At 50.2% G+C, this 20,789-nt stretch overlaps 1 protein-coding gene across 3 annotated transcripts in view; it reads right to left on the reverse strand.

Moving 5' to 3' along the window:
• L3MBTL1 (L3MBTL histone methyl-lysine binding protein 1) overlaps nucleotides 1-13,821 on the reverse strand; it is a 31,535-nt gene extending 17,714 nt beyond the window's left edge. For all 3 annotated transcript variants that reach the window (XM_065645643.1, XM_065645642.1, XM_065645644.1), the window contains exons 1-6: nucleotides 13,740-13,821; nucleotides 5,167-5,329; nucleotides 2,737-2,960; nucleotides 1,531-1,675; nucleotides 1,251-1,389; nucleotides 449-572 (exon numbers count right to left, since the gene is read on the reverse strand). In XM_065645643.1, coding sequence (XP_065501715.1) covers nucleotides 449-572; nucleotides 1,251-1,389; nucleotides 1,531-1,675; nucleotides 2,737-2,960; nucleotides 5,167-5,302 — 768 coding nt within the window. In that variant the 5' untranslated portion in view covers nucleotides 5,303-5,329; nucleotides 13,740-13,821. The remainder of the gene's footprint in view (nucleotides 1-448; nucleotides 573-1,250; nucleotides 1,390-1,530; nucleotides 1,676-2,736; nucleotides 2,961-5,166; nucleotides 5,330-13,739) is intronic.
• Between the last annotated feature and the right edge of the window lie 6,968 nt (nucleotides 13,822-20,789).

Raw genomic sequence — 20,789 nt, forward strand, 5'->3', positions numbered from 1 at the left:
GGTAGCAATTGCACCTGGAGTGGATATGTGATAGTCAGGGCTGGTAAACAGAGCTTTCTTGCCTTGTCAAGGTCACTCTTCCTTCCCCAGGATACACATCATGCAAATAGACACTCTCTTACTCCAGCACTTACTTTGGTGGCCCAGACTCGAGAGCAGTTGAGAGCGCTTGATACCTCCAGCCCATTCAGGACATGTCTAGCACTGCCCAATTCAAGGTGCTTGGCATGCCAAATAGCCAGCCAAGCATCTAGAACCCCTGATGCTCCACACATTCAAGTCTTTCAGGCATTAACAGCCAACAGGTTACCCCTTCGCAATAGAGCTTACATAGCACTGAAAAGCACCGATGAGAACTGCACACACCTGCAGTGCATACAGGGGTGGCCCATGGCCCATCCTTGACATTGGCACATGTGTACACATGCCCTCCCTGTCCTCTTCCTACCATTTGCTCAGATTCATATTCTTCCTCCGAAGGGCTCTGGTAGTCCTTCCTCTTTCGTTTCTTCACCGGCTTGAGGATTTCAGTGGCATTGGTGCTGCTGGCAGAGTTTTCCACAATGACAGACCTGCACGGAGGAAGGGAGAGTAAACCACTGGGGCATGTGGTAAAAGCTGGGGTGTCGGTAAAGTAGAGGCTGCTGGAGAATCACTGTCACTCTATTTCTTACTCATACATGCTCCCATACCTCCTGACTAATGTATACGCTCCTCTTAGCACACAAATTGTTAAGAGGTTAGAACCAGGGTACAGACCAGAGTCACCCTCACACAGAAACCTAAACCTAAGGATGGATCAAAAGTGATCTAGTTTTGTTGCGGGGCTCTAAGCTGCATCAGACTCACACAGAGATGCTGGAAAATGAGTCACAGGAGTCACACATTAGTAAGCAGAGGGGCTGAAAACACCCTCGTGACCCAGACCTCCCACTGCTGCTCAGCCTGGACCTGCTGCAGCAACCTCCTGCTGCACCCCTGCTCCAGCAGATACATGTATATGAGGCCACAAACTGGGCAGGAAAAAATCCGGCACCTGTGCTTCCTGCTGTTCCCTGGGACAAGTCTTCATCCCCTCACACTGCAGTCAGGGCACTCTGACTACAGAAAGGAGGAAAACAAGCAGGGTCCCCAGCACCTGCTGGAGACAGATGAGCTTGCATCCCTTGCTGGAGCATGTGGACCAGGGGAGGGTGGGCAGACAGACAGATGGATATGGCTCTGCATGGAGCAGTGTTCCCTTCCTTTACCTCTCTTTGAACTGCTGGTGACAGTGCTCACTGCAGAAGCCCCTGCCTTCCCGGGCTCCATCTGACACATGTCTCTGGCCACAGGTATCACAGTGGTACATGCTTTCTGCTGTTGGCAGCTTGGTCTGCTCCGGCACATCTGAGTCAGAGAGAAGAGGAGCAGTGAGACACAAGGTGCAGGAAAGGAAGCAGGAAACATCTGCCTCGCTCAGGGTCTACACCAGACAATGCCTGCTGGATGATGGTACTCACCCCAGAAGTGGCACCATGGTGCCCTTACCCTGAGCCACAGTAGGATTGTCCCTGCTGGTGGGTGCCACTTCTGAGTCCCCATCTTTCTCTGTATGACCCTCCTTCATAGCTTCCACTGGAGGCATCTTATCAGCACTCACTACCTTCAGCGTCCCGTACTCATTTATTCGAAACTATGTAATTGAACCAAAAAACAAGGAAAAATAGTTAAAAAGGACGATAGAAATGAACAGAATAACTTGATAGCTAGTGGGTGCACGTGATCTCTGAGAATGAGAGGGACATGGTTCAGCCGTTAGTGCATCCAACAAGAGGACAGCTCTTCCAATGACAGAGGCGAGCATGGTACCAAAGTCACCTGTCCTGCTGCCCCTCCACACAGTCAGCGCCGGCTGCTGAGCCCGCCAGGGCAAGCACACTGCCTGCACTTGGGTGAGAGCAGCACCAGCAGGCAGCATGAGGGGCAGGGTGATGGCTGAAGGATGTGGCGCCCTGAGGCCGAGTAGCAGCTGAGAAATTGGAGCATTTTGTGCAACCTATTTCATGTAACGAGGGGTACACCTAAAGGCACCTGCTGTCTGAAGAGCACAAGGCCACTGTTTCCAGGGTGCGTGCAGGTGTTTGGTGAGAGCCAACTCCATCGCACAGCTTGGAAAGATGCCCTGCACAGCAAGTATCATCCCTCTGACTTCCTGTGCAGGGCAGACCTGCTGCAGTCCCCCACACACCATGTGTGTGCTCTATGTGCCAAGCTCACAAAATGGGAGGGGTACAGGAATGGGGTACAAGAAGCCTTGCAGAGCCAGAACAGCTGAGGGATCCTCCAGCTGGGGTGCGGCTACTGTCAGGCCAAGTCGTATCCTGCTGGTCCCTGACTGGCGCAGGCTGGGAGACTGCCATTTACAGGGGGAGGCAGCTGCAGGGACTGCCGGAGGTTAAACATGGTGGCCCAGGGCTACACTCTAGGACAAGAGGAAACGGCCTCAAGTTGTACCAGTGGAGGTTTAGATTGGATATTAGGAAAAAATTATTCACAAAAAGGGTTGTCAGGCATTGGAACAGGCTGCCCAGGGAAGTGGGTGCAGTCACCATCACTGGAGGGGTTTACAAGATGCGCAGATGAGGTTCCTGGGGACATGGTTTAGGGACAGTGTTAGGTTAGCAGTTGGACTTAATGATCTTAAAGGTCTTTTCCAACTAAAATGATTCTATGGTTCTGCGATTCTACGCTTACCCGCAGGTTACTCCCAGGCAAAGTAGCCACCCCATCTTTCCACTCCAGTACACGGACTGTGCTGCAGGTCTGCACCCCGCTGATCTGGGGAATGACAGTAGCTGTGATGGGCTCACTCCCCGCTCCCCTCTCCGGCCTGTCGGCCCCTGTGCTCCTCTGTGGTTCCCGGGGGAATCGCTGAATTTCTAAGGTGCTCGTGGGAAGGTTGATGGTAGCAGCATTTGCTTGAGAAGGGAAGAAAGCAAACAAACAACAAGAGGCATATGCAGAACACTTAACTGATGCAAACAAGGCTCAAAGGCAGCACAAAATGACAGAGAAGACATAGTCTCCAAGATGAGGGCTCGGTGCTAAGGGCTAAAGCACCCACAAGCAGGCAGAGTGATCTGACAAGATCTGCAGCCAGCAATAGCTTGTGCTGGGGTATGCCACCAATACTATCTGCATTCAAGGGCTCCGGCATCAGCCTAACCTCAGGCTGTTGCAATGACCAGGATGCCCTGATGTGGCATGAATGTGCTGGCAAGCTCCTGGACTGCATCTTCCAGTTTAGTTTCATTTCAAAGGAACACACTGTGTAGCCCAGGGCCTCTCCACAGTGGGAACCGAGGCACCAGGAGCAGGAAAACTTGGGAGATTTGCTTCTAAAGAACACCCCTGATCTCACCTAACACACATCCATGCTTTTCTCGTGCACCTTCTGAAAGACACTGGTCAGCTGGGCTGAAAACCGTTGTCCCAATTTTCAAGAAGGGTAAGAAGGACGACCCTGGTAATTACAGGCCTGCCAGTCTCACATCAGTGCTTGGTAAAATTACGGAGAAGGTTATCCTGGGAGTTACTGAAAAACACTTGAGAGACAACGCAGTCATTGGTCATAGCCAACACAGTTTCACAAAGGAAAAGTCCTGTTTAACTTAATTTCCTTTTATGAAAAGGTCACCCATCAAGTTGACCAAGGCAAGTTAGAAGATATGAGTTTTTTGGATTTTAGCAGAACTTTTGATATCATCTCTCACAGTATCCTTCTAGGCAAGATGTTCAGCATACAGCTAGAAAAGTCCATAGTACGATGGGTGAACAATTGGCTGACAGGTTGGGCTCAAAGACTTACAGTAAATGGGGTCACATCAGGCTGGCAGTCAGTCACCAGCGATTCCCCAGGGCTCAATTTCAGGGCCAGTGCTCTTTAAAGTTTTTATAAATGATCTGGATGCAGGAGTCAAATGTACATTAACTAAGTTTGCTGATAATACAAAATTAGGAGGAGCTGTGGACTCCCTCAAGGGTAGAGAGGCATTAGAGAGAGATCTAGGTAGACTAGAGAGCTGAGCACTTACCACCTGTATGAAATTTAACAAGAGCAAGTGTCTTATTCTCCACCCAGGGCAGAGTAATTCTGGTTATATGTACAAACTGGAAGATGAGAGGCTGGAGAGCAGCTCCATGGAGAGATCTGGGGTTTGGGTTGATGGCAAGTTGAGCAGGAGTCAGCCGTGTGCCCTGGCAGCCCAAAGGGCCAGGCGTGTCCTGGGCTGCATCCAGCACAGTGTCCCCTCTGCACTGCCCTGCTGCGGCCCCACCTCGAGCACTGGGGACAGTGCTGGGTGCCTCAGGAGCAGAAGGACATCAAACAACTGGAGTGTGTCCAGAGGAGGGTGACCAAGATGGTGAAAGGTCTCCAGGGCAAGACTAACGAGGAGCAGCTGAGATCACTTGGTCTGTTCAGCTTGGAGAAGGCTGAGAGGTGTCCTCAACACTGAGGGGTGACCTCAACACTGAGGGGTGACCTCAACACTGAGGGGTGCTCTCATCGCAGTCTACACCTTCCTTGGGGGGCAGTGGAGGGGAGGTGCTGATCTCCTCGCTATGGTGACCAGCGACAGGACACGAGGGAAGGGAATGAAGCTGCATCAGGGGAAGTTCAGACCGGACATTAGGAATAGGTTCTTCACTGGGAGGGTGGTTGGTCCCTGGAACAAACTCCCTGGGGAAGTGGTCACAGCACTAAGCCTGTCGTAGTTCAAGGAGCCTCTGGACGATCTCTTAGTCATATGGTGGAGTTTTAGGTAATCCTGTGAGGAGCAGGGAGTTGGACTTGACGATCCTTGTATGTCCCTTCCAACTCGAGATATTCTGTGATCCTGTGACAATGCGACAACACACTGCAGAGCGGGCACCCAGCATGCTGTGCTGCACTGGCACACACCCCCAAACATCAGGGCTTTGTTTTGTAACTCAAGAGGTTTTGGTCACCCACAAATCATCCAAGTGACATGGGATAGCCAGAGAGAACCTCTAAGATGGCAACAGCAGCACGGGCTTGCCTTCCAAGGATTGGGAAGAGCACAGGTATATAAGAAGCATGAGGCATCAATGTAGGGGGAGAAGGCTGGGGAGGCACCAGTTAGAGAGAACAGTCCTGCATACCTGGTATGATGAAGGCAGTTGTTGGCAGGTGGGTGCTCTGCACAGTGCTCTCAGTGGTGACCACATGGACGCTGACCTCCCCAGCAGCATTCCCCTTCGTGCTTCTCACAACCTCCATCTCTGCTCTGCTGTCCATCACCTTGCTTGGGCACAGAGGGAGTCACTGGAAGACAGCAAGAAAGAAATCAAGTTGGGTACAGGTACAAACATGACAAAGGAGTGAGAAAGAGACTGTGGAGGATGGTCCCTCCCTTTCCACCATCTCCCAGCAGAAACCCCTATAAGATGTATTACAGGCCCATTGAACGCAAAAGAGAAGAGCATGAAGGTCACATCTAGCACAACATGACCTAGTAAACCCCCTGTTGCAAAATCCCAGCTCAGAGCCTGCAAATGCCAAGGGTTTTTTCTTACCTGGCACCACTATATGATGGTATGAGCACAGCAGGTCCACCTGAACTATGGCCACTCCTGGCTCCCACTGAGGCCTACACCGCTCTGACACAGACTGTGCCTGAGGGTTGGCAAATCCTACCCTGGAGAAGGTGGAGGTCCCTGAAGTTCCCCTTCCAGTTCTCCCATTGGGCAGTCACCCTTGATCTTTTAACTGTCTGTAAAAGAGAATTTCACAAGTGACAGGAGTTAAATGGGGGATGTGAGGGGAACATGAAGGCCACTGCATGCAGCTGAGATTCTCACAGGACTGGTGATGTTCAACCCATTTAGCCATGAATTTCAAGGAGTAGGCCCTAAGGGCACTACTGGGCCTTACTGGCCCTGACCAGCCTCCCCTGGGACCCAGGGGCTCCATGTCAGCCCACTCTCAGCGTATCTATGCCACGCTGCAGCAGTGGCCGGCAGCAGAGGAACCTGATCCAACAGCTGGTGTCCTGGCTTGATCTCAGACCTTGCCTGGTGACCTGAGCTTCTAGCAGAACCTGGCCACAGCGGCCCTGCCAGCTTGCCTTCCTCGGTCCCCGTCCCTGGGGCAGCAACTCACTCCTGCAAGGCCCCAGCAGGCAGGACGACGCCTGCACCAGGATGCCTCCATTCCAGGACCTGTCTGCAAGGCAGAGAGAAGAATGGCATTGCCTCCTGGTGCCCAGGGCACCCCGGCAAGGGACAGCTCTCACTGCTGCTCCTGTCCTCACAAAAATGTAATGGCCATACAGAGCTAGGCAAAAAAACAGCAGTATCATCAGATGTGCTCAGGGAAGGGGGATTTCTCCATGCCTACTGAAAATGATGGTCCGAGTGTAACAGAGACTGCTGGAGACTGAGGACACTGGGCTGGGGAAGAATTTTGGACCTGCCCGGTTTCACACACCCTCTTCAAAGCACTTGCTGCTGGGATGGAGGATGGGCTGCTGCGGGGCTAAGCAGGAGACCACGCTCGTGTCTTGGTTGCTTTTGATACAATCTGAACTTGAAAGAGAAGACAGCCATGTGCAAAACAGGATGATCATCTCAATGAAGCACTCTTAAATAAGAATTTGGCTACAAAGGGCAAAGTCTGGAATTTTAAAACCTGAGACACTAAGATAAAGGTGTCACAACCAGAGGGTGAAGAGTGGCATAGTGGGCTCATGTTAGGGAAGATCTACTTCTTCCTCTCTCTTACAGTGCTGTCATGTTTGTGATCAGAAATACCTGATGTTCAACTGCAAATGGTATGGACCTTTAAGGCCCTCCAGGTGCAACATCTGAAAAGCACTGTTACATATCAGGAGAACTGAAGGAACTCAGTAACTCAGCTGAACACCAGACTCCAACTTAAAGTCACAATGAATCTTGCAGCCAACCTGTCTTGGTGCTTTCTAATACCATACAGGAAACTATCTGCTTTCTGAGGAACTTAAATCTGATATTTATCCTCGATTCATCACTTGGGTCAAATGTTTCAAGGACAACTCCTTGTTTTGTGTGAGCTGTTGTCTTTTTTTTATTTAAACAGAACTTGGGACTTGAAATGCCTAGAAAGGAAGAGAAATAACCAGATCCAGTGCCCAAGCTGGGTGATGCTCAAACTCATCTCTGTACAGCAGTGTATGACATGAACACAACAGCAAATAATTGCACAGGAAATAACCAGCACTAATTATCATGTGTCAAACACACTCCACATCCTTGCGGAGCTGCCTGTCAATGCTGTTGAGATTGGTTCTCCTGTGCCTTATGAGTTATGAGGGTGAACAGAATGAATGTGGATTACAGATTGCAGCACTATTCCTTAAACTGGAAAAAAAAAAAAAAAAAAAAAAAAAGAGATTTAGGACTTAAACCTCCAGATATTCCCTCCTCCCACAACTTCCTTGGTTGGTGAGGGGTTTAGAGGGGAAGACATATGAAGAGCGGCTAAAGTCACTAGGTCTGTTTAGCCTGGAGGAGACTGAGGGCAGAGCTCATGGGGCTGCAGCTTCCTCACTGGGGGAGCAGGAGGGGCAGGGCTGAGCTCTTCCCTTTAGTGACCAGTGACAGAACCCCAGGGAACGGCAGGAAGATGTGCTGGGGAGGGTCAGTTGGACATGAGGAAAAGGTTCTTCACCCAGAGGTGCTGGACACTGGAACAGGCTCCCCAGGGAGGTGTCCCGGCCCCAACCTGACAGTGTTCAAGAAGAGACTGGACAACGTCCTCAGACACACGGGGTGACCTGTGGGGTTGTCCTGTGCAGGGACGGGAGTTGGGCTTGATGATCCTTGTGGCTCCCTTCCAACTCAGGACATTCTGTGACTCCTGGGAAAGGCCTCACCGCAGCAAAGGGCATGTCCCCTACTGCACCACAGCTGGGCAGCGCAGCTCAGAGGGTCAGGAGCCCTCCAAGGAGCTTGAGGGAGCCAGACAGCCCACAGCCCTGCCCCACAACAATCTGTCACTCCTGTTCCTCTTATCTGCCCCTCAGCAGTGGTGTCTGTGCTCCCCCTGGCACCTTTGGCCAGAGCAACCTCTTTCTTGTTAGCAGAAACCTTTCCTTAACGCCTTACCCCAACTCCTGCCCTTCGACCACATGTGGAGCACAAACACTGCAAACAACTCCCCCAGCATGTGTCCTGCTCCATCCTGCAGGGGAGGAAAGACTTTGAGGTCCTGGGCACCACAAAACCTAATGCTTACAGACATCTAAAGCCATGTTTCTCTCCTTTTAAGATCCACTGGGGGAGACAGGTCCAAAACTATTCCAAGGTCACACATGAGCAGCAAAAACATTGTTGGTGATAGAGGGAACCAACACTTAAAGGGTTAAACACATAGCAAGTGCCTGGCTTAAAGCTTTGTGTAACCTATTATGTGAGAAACAGGATTTTGCTGAAGGGAGCAAACTCTGCAAAGATAAGAGGCCCAGCAGCATCCTTGGGTGGACGAGATAACGAGAGTCTTCAGCACAAGGGAGGATGGTGATCCAGTTAAAACCAGTCCAGCAGTTTGAGCCCCGGCCAACTCAGCATACTAGGCCAGAGGCGAAAATTCCACAGTGAAGAAGATGAGCAGCCTTCATCCAAAGACTCGGGCCCATGGCCACCAGGTGGCACTGAGCAAGGAGGAGGAGCCGTAGGAGGAGACTATGAAAACGATTTCCTGGAACTCATTTTAATAAGAACCACCTTTTCGGGGAAAGATTATGAATATGTATAGCTGTCCTGGTTTTGTTGAAAACAAGTTTCTCTTTTAGTGAATTTTCCTGTCACCTAAAGTCTTTTTACTAACTGCACTTTTCTGAAAGTTGGATACATGTTTTGGTAGACATAGCGATGGAATGCGAGGTTGCTGATAAGGATGGATGCACATCCTGCGAGAGGGGCAAGGAGAAGTAGTGAACTGAAACTGACCAACTAAGTATTCCATCCCATTCACGTGATACTTCATATAAAAGTGGGAGATGATGAGGATCTTGTCCCTTTTCCCTATGGCCGACATTAGGAGAGGACCTTGCGAGTTGTCCCTGCAAACTGAGGCCTAGTGACAGACTGAATCCAGCTCCGGTTGGCTGCAGAGTCCAGTCCAGGACTGCGGGTGCCGGCCCTACATCTGCCGGAGCCGTTGCCAGGACTTTCAAGATTTGTTTTGTATATTTTGTATTATTTTCTCTATTTTATTAGTAGCATTAGTAAAACATTTTAAATTTTTTCCAACTCTCTTCTCTCTGTCCTTCTTTCCCTCCCAATCACCTTTCCTTAGTGGGAAAGGGAGAGAGAGATGGGCTAAAGGGGGAAAGCGGGGGGTGAGGGGGTTAACAATACATCTGCCACAGTTTATTGTCACCCAGCAATCACAACAGGCATTCCTGGGACTACCATGAATATGTAACACCTTGCTACATTAAAACACACTTCCTGCCGCCGGGATGTCCTGCACATGCCTGAGGAGGAGTGATCCCCCATGCGCCTGGCACTGAATAAACATACCTTCTTTATAACCTCCTAGGTTGTAAAGTTTTTTCCGCGCATCAGTCCGTGTGCACTTGTAAGCACACCCTTGCCACAGCTGAAACCTAGCCACTCCCAGTGCTCTCTCACCTCTTGTCAAGGGCTTCCATGGTGTCAGACAAGAATATACCACGAAAACGTGCTCACATCAACCAGATTTCTGAGATGACCCACACACAGTCCCAAGCCCCAGAGCTGCCCTACAATGCTCTGAGGCCTTGCTGGTGGGCATGACACAACATCCAGGCTGCAGAGCTCCATCCGCAACCCAGAGAAAAAAGAATCAGGACAGGAGACATGGTTTGCAACACACAGCTTTCAAAACCCTGGCAGAAAAAACCCTGGAAGCCCAACCTGCTGTGAAATATCTCAGGTCAGGAGCAGCATATAAGGAAAAGCAGAGAACATGCATCTCTGTAAAGGAGTACAGCCACAGCTATGAGCTGCCCTAGCATCACTGTCACAGCAGGAAAAAGGCACCAGCGCACATACCTTTGGACAACCCTGCTCCCCAACAGCAGGACCTCTGACAGATGTCACCAAGAGGATGCCCGTGTCTGAGACAAGTCTGGTTGCATCAGTGCATAGAACCAGAGCCTGAGCAGACACCACCACCCAAGAGATCACTTCAAGGGTTCTCTTGCAAGCCCCAGTATGACCCATTAAGGATCACAGGTTAATTCAGGCTGGAAGGAACCTCAGGAGGTCTCTAGTTCAACCTCCTGCTCACAGCAGGGTCAATGATGGGATTAGACCAGATTGCTCAGGACTTTGCCCAGTCTGGTCTTGAAAACCTCCCAGGATGGAAACCATACTTCCTACAAATTAGCACAATTGGCAAAACAAACTAATTCATTTCCTTTCTGGTGACTGCTCTAGATGATGAACAAAAGGTTTATCTATTTTCTAAATTTCTGATTTAGTTGGGATCTTAAAAAGCTTTTGGCCTACACGTGCCCTAGGGATGTTTGGTAAAAATCTGCCCACTCTGACAGGACCAGAATTAAGCCAACATTTAGCAGCTTTCAAAAATCCCACCATCCAGATTTTAAAATAGCAAGCAACTGTAGCAGTGAAAGCTATTTTGGACTTATCAGTGAGGCTCTGAGTTTTCCATTTCTTCCTGGTACTGAGTGTAACTCCGTATGTCTTACAGAGGGTGTAGGTCAGTCCCACTCCCCAACAAGCCTGCCATTCAGCCTTTCCTTGGGGTCCACAGGGACCTAAAACTCTGCACACCCACTCCTCTCTTCTGCCTTCTGCTGAGGGACAGCCAAGGACCTCAGGCTCCCACTCTGGAGAAGCCAGAAAGCAGAAAAGCCACTAAGCAGAAAAGCCACAGAAACCCTGGCCCCACACACACACTGACCTGTGATTCCTCCAGAGATGACCCCAACACGCTGGCTGGAAGAAGTAATTTTTCAGGACAACTTTCATCCAGAAGACCTCTCATGGTTGGCCTGCTTTGCTCCAGTAAAACAGTTCTTGCAATCGTGTTCTCCATGTATTAGTATGTACGTGCATATGGCCATCTGTCTGCAGTCAGACCCCACCAAACTAATGCAATAAGTTTTGACAGCAAGATTAGATGTCTCTGTAACAATGGTCTCTGTCAGAGTAAAGCCTCCAAGTTTGGGAAACCAAGCACCTGCGCAGAGGATGAGAGCTCCCCAGTACAAGAGAGACAGGGACACACTGGAGAGAGTCCCGTGAAGGGCCGTGAAGATGATGAAGGGCCTGGAGTGTCTCTGCTATGAGGAGAGGCTGAGAGAGCCGGGACTGTTCCGCTGGAGCAGAGCAGGCTCAGAGATCCCAGCAGTGTGGAGATACTGGAGGGAGGTGCAGAAAGGACAGAGCCAGGCCCTTCCAGTGGTGCCCGGGGACAGGACCAGAGGACCAGAACACAGGAAGGTCCCTCTGAACATCAGAAATCACTTTTTCACTGCGAGGGTGACCGAGCACTGGCACAAGTTGCCCAGAGAGGTGGTGGAGTCTCCATATGTGGAGATACTCAAAAGCCACCCGGACATGGTCCTGGGCAGCTGGTTCTGGGTGGCCCTGATGGAGCAGGGGTTGGACAGGGTGACCTTCAGAGGTGCCTCGAACCTCAATCAGCCTGTGATTCTGTGAATCATTTTTTCAGGAATTTCCTCAACCATAACAGAGAACTTACCTGCTGAGGTATGGATTATTAATTACTTCCAGTGGCAAAACTGAGCCTTTAAGAAAAAGCACCTGCTGCGATTGTGCTAAAACTGCAAGCGGTACACCAGAGCACTACAGAGACACGGTGGGTTGGGAGCTGCTCCCTTGGATCTTCCCCTGTCTTCCAGCATTGCCCAGGGCAGGCATTTAAGACACTAATGGCACTGCAGAAAGTATTTGCTCCACATACACACAAGAGCACACTCGGTAGCACCCTTTCCACAGGCGGGCGGCCCAGCAGAGAAAGGCAAACACACACAACTCTTCCCTTCCAAATCTAACTGTTGCTTTAAACCCAGGAGGTGATGCCTCCTCTGGAATAAACCCAGAGCCACAAAGTCCTCCTCCATGCTGCAGCATGGGCCGAGGTTTGGAATGGCCTGCAGTATTTATCAACATCTCAAAACAGGATGAAGTGTCCTTCTGTGCAGTAAGAGGCTGTTCATGTTGCACATTTCAAAATAGCAAATAGATTCTGTGAAGACAGAGATCGGAGAGAGAAGGGCAAGAGAGCAGCAAGCTGCTTTCAGTCTTCAGATACAGCTGTCAAAGCAGAAACAATTGGGTTGGGTGTCACCTGCTGTCCCCAGGAGCACCCTGCCACGGGGAACAGCTCTTGGGCCTGTGGATCTGCTCAACTCACAGGCAGAGAGAATGAGCAGTCACCAGTGGTCTCATGTGCCACTCCAAGGAGCTCAAGGTGACACCAACCAAGCTCAATGCTGGGGCCAGAGGGCAGGCTGAAGCCTGCACAGCTCTGACGGGCGCAGACCCCCAGCCACCGCTGAGAGAGGCACAAAGGGGACACCCGCACCCCACCTTACACGCCGGTGCTGTGAGCCACTGCCTACTGCTAGTGCCAGACCTGCTGCAGTATCCAGACCTGCAAAGAGTTAGGGCATGACAGGATATTTTTTCCCACAAGTACACTTATAAGCAGGCAGAAACATCCAAAGATGATTGATACATGATCCTGAAATATTTCAAAGTGTGCGGTCTTTTATCTTCTTTTTTAACTAGTAGAGAAATAAATCCAGAACCTGTCCGAGACCACGTGGAGCGTCCTCACATAGCCTGGGCTGTTTGTTCTGTGTCCTGCTAGGTTGGCCTAACACCCTCCATGCTGCAGGACCCCCTCAAGGACTCCAGCAGTGTCATCGTCAGGCTCCATGACGGTGGTGTTCCATAAACACCAGAAGGAACATGGTCAAGCACCCACCCTGGAAAGGGCTTCCAACTTCTGTATGTCCCAGAGAGTGTCCCTCGGGAAGGCCAGGGAAGCACAGCCCCATTCCCTGTCTCTGCCGGTCACCACTTTGTCATGCCTGGGCAGCGCCTGGCACCACACACACCCAGCCGAGACCCGGCAGCCCAGCAAGACCTGCGGTCGCACCAGTACAGAACTTGCCCAAGGGAGAAAAGCACTCGGGTGTCCCCTTTTTAAAGTTTTGGGGAAGACAGCCACAACTGTTGGGCGTAGCGTCTTGCCTTGAGAAAAAACACCTCGCCGCACACGAACGTTAGAGCTCCGAAACGCCGCGGCGCGGGCCCGCCGGCCCCGCGGGGCGAGCAGGGCAGGCAGCCCCCGGCCCGCCCCGCTGCCGCCGGGTCGCAGCCCGCACCCCCCGCCGCGGCCCGGCCCGCTCCGCGCCCCCGCCGCCCCGCTTGGCCAGGACGCGGCGCCGCCGGGCCCGGGCCGCCCCGCCCGCCCGGGGTGGCTTTTGAAAACAGGCGGCAGCGGCGGAGCGGCCCTCAGCCGCCGGGCCCGGGGCCGGCCGGCCGCACGGGGCGGCGCGCAGCGGGCCCGGCCCCGCAGTGCCAGCCCTGGCGAGGCCCCGGCGCCGCCCGCCCGACCCGAGCGTCGGCCTGTGGGGAGAATCAAAGGCGGCGACCCCGGGCGGGGAGGCGGGCACTGGGCTGGGCAGTGCCCCGGCCGCGCTCCTTACCTCCACGGCAGGGCCCGGCCAGGGCGCTGCTCCGAGCCGCAGCGGGGCTGCCCGGCCCGGCGTGCGCTGCGCAGACCGCGGTACGGCCGGGCCGCCGCCGCGGCGCCCGTACGGCCCTGCCCGGCCCGGCCCGGGGCTGGCGGGGCTGCGAGCGCGGCCGCACCGGGCGGGGGGGAGGGGGCGGCCTGCGCGGCGGGAGGGGCGCGTGTGAGTGTGCGCGGGGGAGGGGGCGGTAATTGGGCAGGTTGAAAATGCATGCACTTAATGAGCGCCGTCGCCATGGCAACCCGCGTGTTCCTGCACGCCGCAGTGTGCAATCCCGCCGCAGCGCTTCGGGGAGCTGCCCGGCGGGGAGGGGGGCGCCACGGCAACGCCCGGGCCGCGGAGCCCCCCGGGCCGCGGAGCCCCCAGCCCGGGCCGCGGAGCCCCCAGCCCGGGCCGGCCGCCCCGTCCCAGGGCAGGGGCTGGCGGGCACGGAGCCGCTGAGGAGCCGGGAGCTGCCGCTGGTCACCTTAAGGCACACGTCGAGCTCCGGGGTCCCGGCGTCCGCCATCCTCACCTTGCACAGGGGCTGCGAGTTGGCCGAAATGCAGTTTTCCACTGTTTTTCTCTCTCGGGTTGGGTGGGACGGGGAGCTTGAAAGCCAGAAGTTGCTTTTTCTCGAAGTCGCTGATATTAACACCCTCAGAGAGCAATCGGACTACAGCACTGGTGGTACCGTGTCCTCCTCGTGAACAGCCAAGAGGCCCCGGAGACCAAACTGGTTCCCCAGTCTGACGCGGGGAAAGCCTCTCTTGCTCAGCATTCGTACCATGGCGCCAAAGAATAAACGGAAAACATTCGCATGAAATCCCCAACATGACTCAGAAGCGAAAGGATAGCATGAACTAGTTCTCTGGAGGAAATGCAGGACTTTCTCTTGCACAGTGCTCACTAGTTCTTCCTAAGTGCTCTGCTCAAAAAACAGAGGAGTTGACATGTCCACTCTTTATTATCTTATGGCCACACAAGAAGTATACCTTTCAGACACACGATGTCTGTCCCACTTATCCACAGAAGGTGGTAGTGGAAGAAACCAACGCTGGAAGCACAACCAAAACGCACGAAGCCGCTGAGAACTGCACCCGATGCATGTTGGAGCAGCCGGGGGAGGTGGGTGCTGCTCGCCCCGTGGGACAGCTCCTGCCACACCAAACCTGAGCAGGGAGCGCCCTTGCTCGCTTCAGGGAGCGCGGGAACGAGCTCTTTGTTTCTAGCGTGAGTATCTGCCAGTTTTTTATCACCTTGAGTTGCGTACTCTGAAATTTTTAGGACATTAAAAAAGATGAAGTCAAAGTCTCTGATTAAGCAATTAGATCCTGAAAATCAGGAAGTAAGTACATAAGCAAAAGTATTTCCTTTGCTGCTGCTGCCTTCTTCCACCTTTTCAAATAAACCTTCAGTGGCACAGTATAGAAAAAGTTCTTCCCATATAAATCCTTTTATGCTGCAGTGGGAGGTTCAAGTAGATTTGAATCAGAAGCAGAGTGAAACTCAGTCACTTGAAAAGCAACCCAGCATTCACCTTCTCCCATAAGTTCCCTGTTCCTGCCTATGCCTGCCATAAAAACCAAACAAACAGAACTTTAATTCAGAATGATGAATTCCTGGGAAACAGCTACTTAAAGCAAAAAAAACGAAGAGGCATCCCTCGCTTCCCAGCAAGCCCTCCAGCTGAAGTAATACCAGACCATTTCTCCCTCCTGTGCCTCTGCTTCCAGTTCTGCGACATCTGTTATAAAGCATCTTGACTTATATGTACAAATTGGGGTCTGAGAGGCTGGAGAGCAGCTCCATGGAGAGATCTGGGGTTTGGGTTGATGGCAAGTTGAGCAGCAGTCAGCCGTGTGCCCTGGCGGCCCAAAGGGCCAGGCGTGTCCTGGGCTGCGTCCAGCACAGTGTCCCCTCTGCACTGCCCTGCTGCGGCCCCACCTCGAGCACTGGGGACAGTGCTGGGTGCCTCAGGAGCAGAAGGACATCAAACAACTGGAGTGTGTCCAGAGGAGGGTGACCAAGATGGTGAAAGGTCTCCAGGGCAAGACTAACGAGGAGCAGCTGAGATCACTTGGTCTGTTCAGCTTGGAGAAGGCTGAGAGGTGTCCTCAACACTGAGGGGTGTCCTCATCACTGAGGGGTGACCTCAACACTGAGGGGTGTCCTCATCACTGAGAGGTGTCCTCAACACTGAGGGGTGTCCTCAACACCGAGGGGTGTCCTCAACACTGAGGGGTGTTCTCATCACAGTCTACACCCTCCTCAGGGGGCAGTGGAGGGGAGGTGCTGATCTCCTCGCTCTGGTGACCAGCGACAGGACACGAGGGAAGGGAATGAAGCTGCATCAGGGGAAGTTCAGACCGGACATTAGGAATAGGTTCTTCACTGGGAGGGTGGTCGGTCCCTGGAACAAACTCCCTGGGGAAGTGGTCACAGCACTAAGTCTGTCGTAGTTCAAGGAGCCTCTGGACGATCTCTTAGTCATATGGTGGAGTTTTAGGTAATCCTGTGAGGAGCAGGGAGTTGGACTTGACGATCCTTGTATGTCCCTTCCAACTCGAGATATTCTGTGATTCTATTAACTTTTGTTTATTTAAACGTAGCTCTCAGTAATGCTTTTATTATTTAATTTATTCTGACGTGGCTTACCAGACTCCACTATGCCATTAATAGCACTAGACCTAACTAGTGCAGACTGCAACAGGGCTGTGCTTAACAAGAGATGCTCTGGGACACGTTCGGCCAGGATTGCCAGGACTCATCCCCACACATTCTGCTGTTTTCACAGGGTGGCAGCATCCACAGGTTGTTGTGCTTGCCACTCCCGTCCTCACCCACTGCTCATTGGACCCAAAAGCCTGATAGAGACCTTACAAAACATTAATCAACAGGAGTAAGTCTGAAGTAAGAACTGGCATCGGTAGCTTTTATTCCCACTAGGCAAGTCACTGTAATTCTGTGCCTTAGTTTCACACTCTCTAGGGGGCTTTTGTGTGTGGAGTACTACACATCAATTCTGCTCTGGGTTGTCAAACATACATAGATGGCACCTAAATTATGGGAAATGGTGGATCACGCTTTCAGCTCACAGAAAAACATTTTTTTATTGTCAGCAAATAGACCCAGATGAGGGAAGCGGAGAGGCTCTTTCAAAATGTTTTCTCCTGTCTCCCCAGTCACTGTCAGTGCTCACTCCACACTGAGTAGCTCGTGCCAGACAGCTGAGCAGAACAGAAGATGCCACCCAGGGCAGCTGCTGCACCCCCCACTGCCACCTGGGTTAATTGTACAGCATCACTGTCACACCGCTGTGATCACAATAGGCTATTTGTTGTGTTATTTTCCTGTCATGTTGGTGCTGACCAAGGACGTGGACAAGCAGAACAAGGAACACCAAGGCTGTGCAGGGGAAAGCTTTTTGCACTTCACCCATCTCTAGGAGGAACACTGCTCTTTGGCTAGCAGATCGACTGGGTGCAACTGTACATTATGACTACACCAAGCAGATGAGATGGGATCTATTTAAAACCTACAGACTTAACGGCACTAACTTTTCAAATTTGCATTTACAGGATAATTGCGTTTCAGGAGCTGTGCACACCAGTAATAAAATGTTTCCAAGTAATTCCCCCCACAACTCCATCCACATGACAGTACCGGCTGTGCCTTCCAGCCACCTCCAACCCTCGCGTCACCTGCAGAGCTTTCCCTCCACTATTTTCAGTATTTTGGACTGAAATCACTGTACTCAGTTCTTGCTCAAAGGCAAAACATATGGGCAAATCTTAAGCTTTTGCATTTAAAATGAGTAAAATTACTAATTTTTAAAATGAAGTACTTTATATATTCTAAATTAGATCACAGAGTGATCTAAGCCACTTTCCGTGAACAAGAGGATGTAGCTCTTGAGTCAGAGAATCATCCAGAATCATGCCCAAAATTTGAGTATTAGCACGAACAGTTGTGAAGTACATCCTGAAACATACATGACCTGTAGATATCTTCCTATTGACACTACTGTTTCAGCGGTATGTGTCATACCAACTGCTGTGACCCATTCCTTCCTATATAGGAGTGCACCTATGTTCATCCAACCAACTTAGCCACGTACAGATGTAGCTAAAAGTTTACAAACCACTTCAGAGCAGTTTGTTTATTTCAATTTTTTATTGGATTATGAAAAAAATGAAACTTCCCTTCCAATATCTACGTAAACAGCTAGCAAAAATAATAATGCATGAAGAAGCTTTCAGAGTTAAGAGCCCACGTTCTGCTATTTGATTCTTTCCACCTCGCCACAAAACAAAACATGGGGGAAAAGGGCTGATTGCAGTATTAACAGATACCATTATGATCCCAAGAAGAGATAGTTAAAATTCTTGAACCATTAACAGCTGCCTCTATGCAAAACAATAGTTTTGCTTCTCACCTTTTAAAGTAATGCATTCCTATTCACATTAAACAGACATTACACAGTGCACAAGAAACACAGCAAAGACGTGCTAATTGTGTCACAGGAACTCTACCTTCTGATCAACAAATATTTGAACTATGCCTCTTTCAAATGATCACAACATTTTGCATCATCTGAACATCAGATCAGCTAAACTGGTGGGATTTCCAGGCTTCTGAGCCAAATTCCTACTTTCCCAGATTTTGCTCTTTGACTTAAGGAATTGCTACGTGGATGTTACAATGACAATCAGAACTAGATTTAAGCAGGAATTGGTAAATGTTATTCAATGTGTGAATAATAAATCCAGCAATCATGTTTTAATTGCCACTCCACATAGCTCATGCAAAGATGGTTACAACCTTATTTGGGACAGAGTAATCTCCCAATTGGAAATGGACCCTGAACCCACAAAATTTAGATGTAGAAAAGCTATAGCAGGGAAGAGGAGCGTCACCTATTCTAGCCACTCACTGTTTCACTTTAACCATAGTAATATTACTAGGTGAGATACTTATTTTGGTGTATGTCAGACACAGAAGTTGTGCTCTTCCTTACAGCAAGTCAACATACTATACCTGTTTTTTCTTAGTGGTGTAATGTAAATGGCTATTTCAAAGGGTATATTTTGTGACAGCAGTTTAAACCCTCTTGTTCTTAGCCCATCTGCTCTTTTTTCAGCAATGAAATGAGTCCTGAACACTTGGCAAAAGACAGGCCGGTATGTCTGCCTATTAAAGCATGTTGCATTCTTTTTCATGCTGGCACAAGGACTTGCTGAAGCCGAACCACTTGCATTGGACTCCAACAGTATTGTTATCAGCTTCTGAAAATCCCATATTGTGGATGTAAAGTCCTTTCTGGGCCTCAGCATTGCAGAGGAAGTCAGCATCTCTATTTGTCCGCCCCCTTCACAGGCTTTGGGGACAATCACATTACCTTCCTTGCCAGCTAGATGCTCAGCACAGTCCTCCAAGCCCACAGCACCACCTCATTTCGTGCTTCAGGACTGGGGTCAGTCACCTACCTAGATCGGGAACAATCACATTTTGCAGCTTGCTTCCTCATCAGATCAGATGCATTAGGGACTAGTTCTTCAGTAAAACACTGAGCTAGAAGCCAAAGCATGGAAGAAAACACCTTTTGAGCTGTGAAAAAGAATTCTCTTTTATAACCTCCCGACACTGGCAGTCAAGGAGATTAAGTTCAAAGCACACAAATGATGGGTCACCCGGAAACTCTGAGCAAGAATGAGTTTTGTTTATCCTAGATCTCCCCATTTGTGCATGCTAGCTGGTATCAGTGCTGTCAAAAGGAAATGGTGCAAGTAAGATTTTGCTTCACGTCCAAAGCTTCAGCGGGCTTCACGAAGAGTGCACTGGGTCACCACCTACAACAAAGCAGAAACTTTCCTACCTGCCAAGGATTATGCGAGACACGCTAAGGGGAGTGTTTTCACCATCCAACTTTAAAGCAGATATTTTACATTACCTTAATCACTGATTTAAGGACAGAACTTGCATTTATGCAAGGAGGGAGCAACTTTTTTTAAATACAGGAAAAGTATAGGAACACACTTCAAATACAATCCAATTTTTTTTTTTTTTTTTAAACTGTAGAGCAGGGGTGTCCAACCCATTTTCACCAGGCACCATGTCAGCCTCGCAGTTGCCTTCAAAGGGCCAAATGTAATTTTAGGACTGTAAAAATGTAACTACTCTTACATTTATACAGTCCTAAAATTACATTCAGCCCTCAACGGCAACCGCAAGGCTGATGTGGGCCGCAGCAAAAATGAGTTTGACACCTCTGCTGTAGAGCATTGATTTCCTATAAGACACATTTTAAGTCAAATCTGAAGTCCACGTTTGATGAGAAGGCATGCTTCTCTTTTGTCTTTTTAAGAACAACTTTATGTTGGTCATACCAAATGCAGAATAAGTCATGATGTCTAATATTACTAACGCACATCCCTTAAACGATGACTCCACAAGTTAAAAACTAAGAGCAGCACCCGATGGTTTTGCCATCAATTACTGCTGCTCCTGCAGGCCAATGCAAAGCACATGCTACAGATGCAGAATGCAGGAAGCACGCCAAGTTCTTCCTCTTATTTTAATATTACATCTATTGATCTATTTTAATAGATAATATAATATAAATATTAATATAAAAATAATTAATAAAAATAATATAAAATATATTAATAATTATTAAGTTAATGTCTTATGTCTCAATCCAAACCACGCTTCTGTAATACCTACAAGAGATCTCAGAAATAATCACACTCATGATCACAAATCCACATCAGATCGAGAGTCTTCCACTCCTACAAAAGATGGTGCTGACAGAGCTAGAGGGATCGGTCTTTGTGTTTTGTTGGTGGGTTGTTTTATAAAGAGTTATCACGAGCCTTGCACTTAACTGCACTGACTCAGTACCCACCACTCCTGAAATCCTACTGGCTTTTCAGAGGAAACAAATCCAGGATGCAAGTCATGCCAAGAATTCCTGGTTCATTTGCACAGTAAAGGGCCATTTTCTCTTCTGCGTAGCACCCATTG

The sequence above is a fragment of the Caloenas nicobarica genome, chromosome 15 (genome assembly GCF_036013445.1).
Source record: "Caloenas nicobarica isolate bCalNic1 chromosome 15, bCalNic1.hap1, whole genome shotgun sequence".
Lineage (NCBI taxonomy): Eukaryota > Metazoa > Chordata > Aves > Columbiformes > Columbidae > Caloenas > Caloenas nicobarica.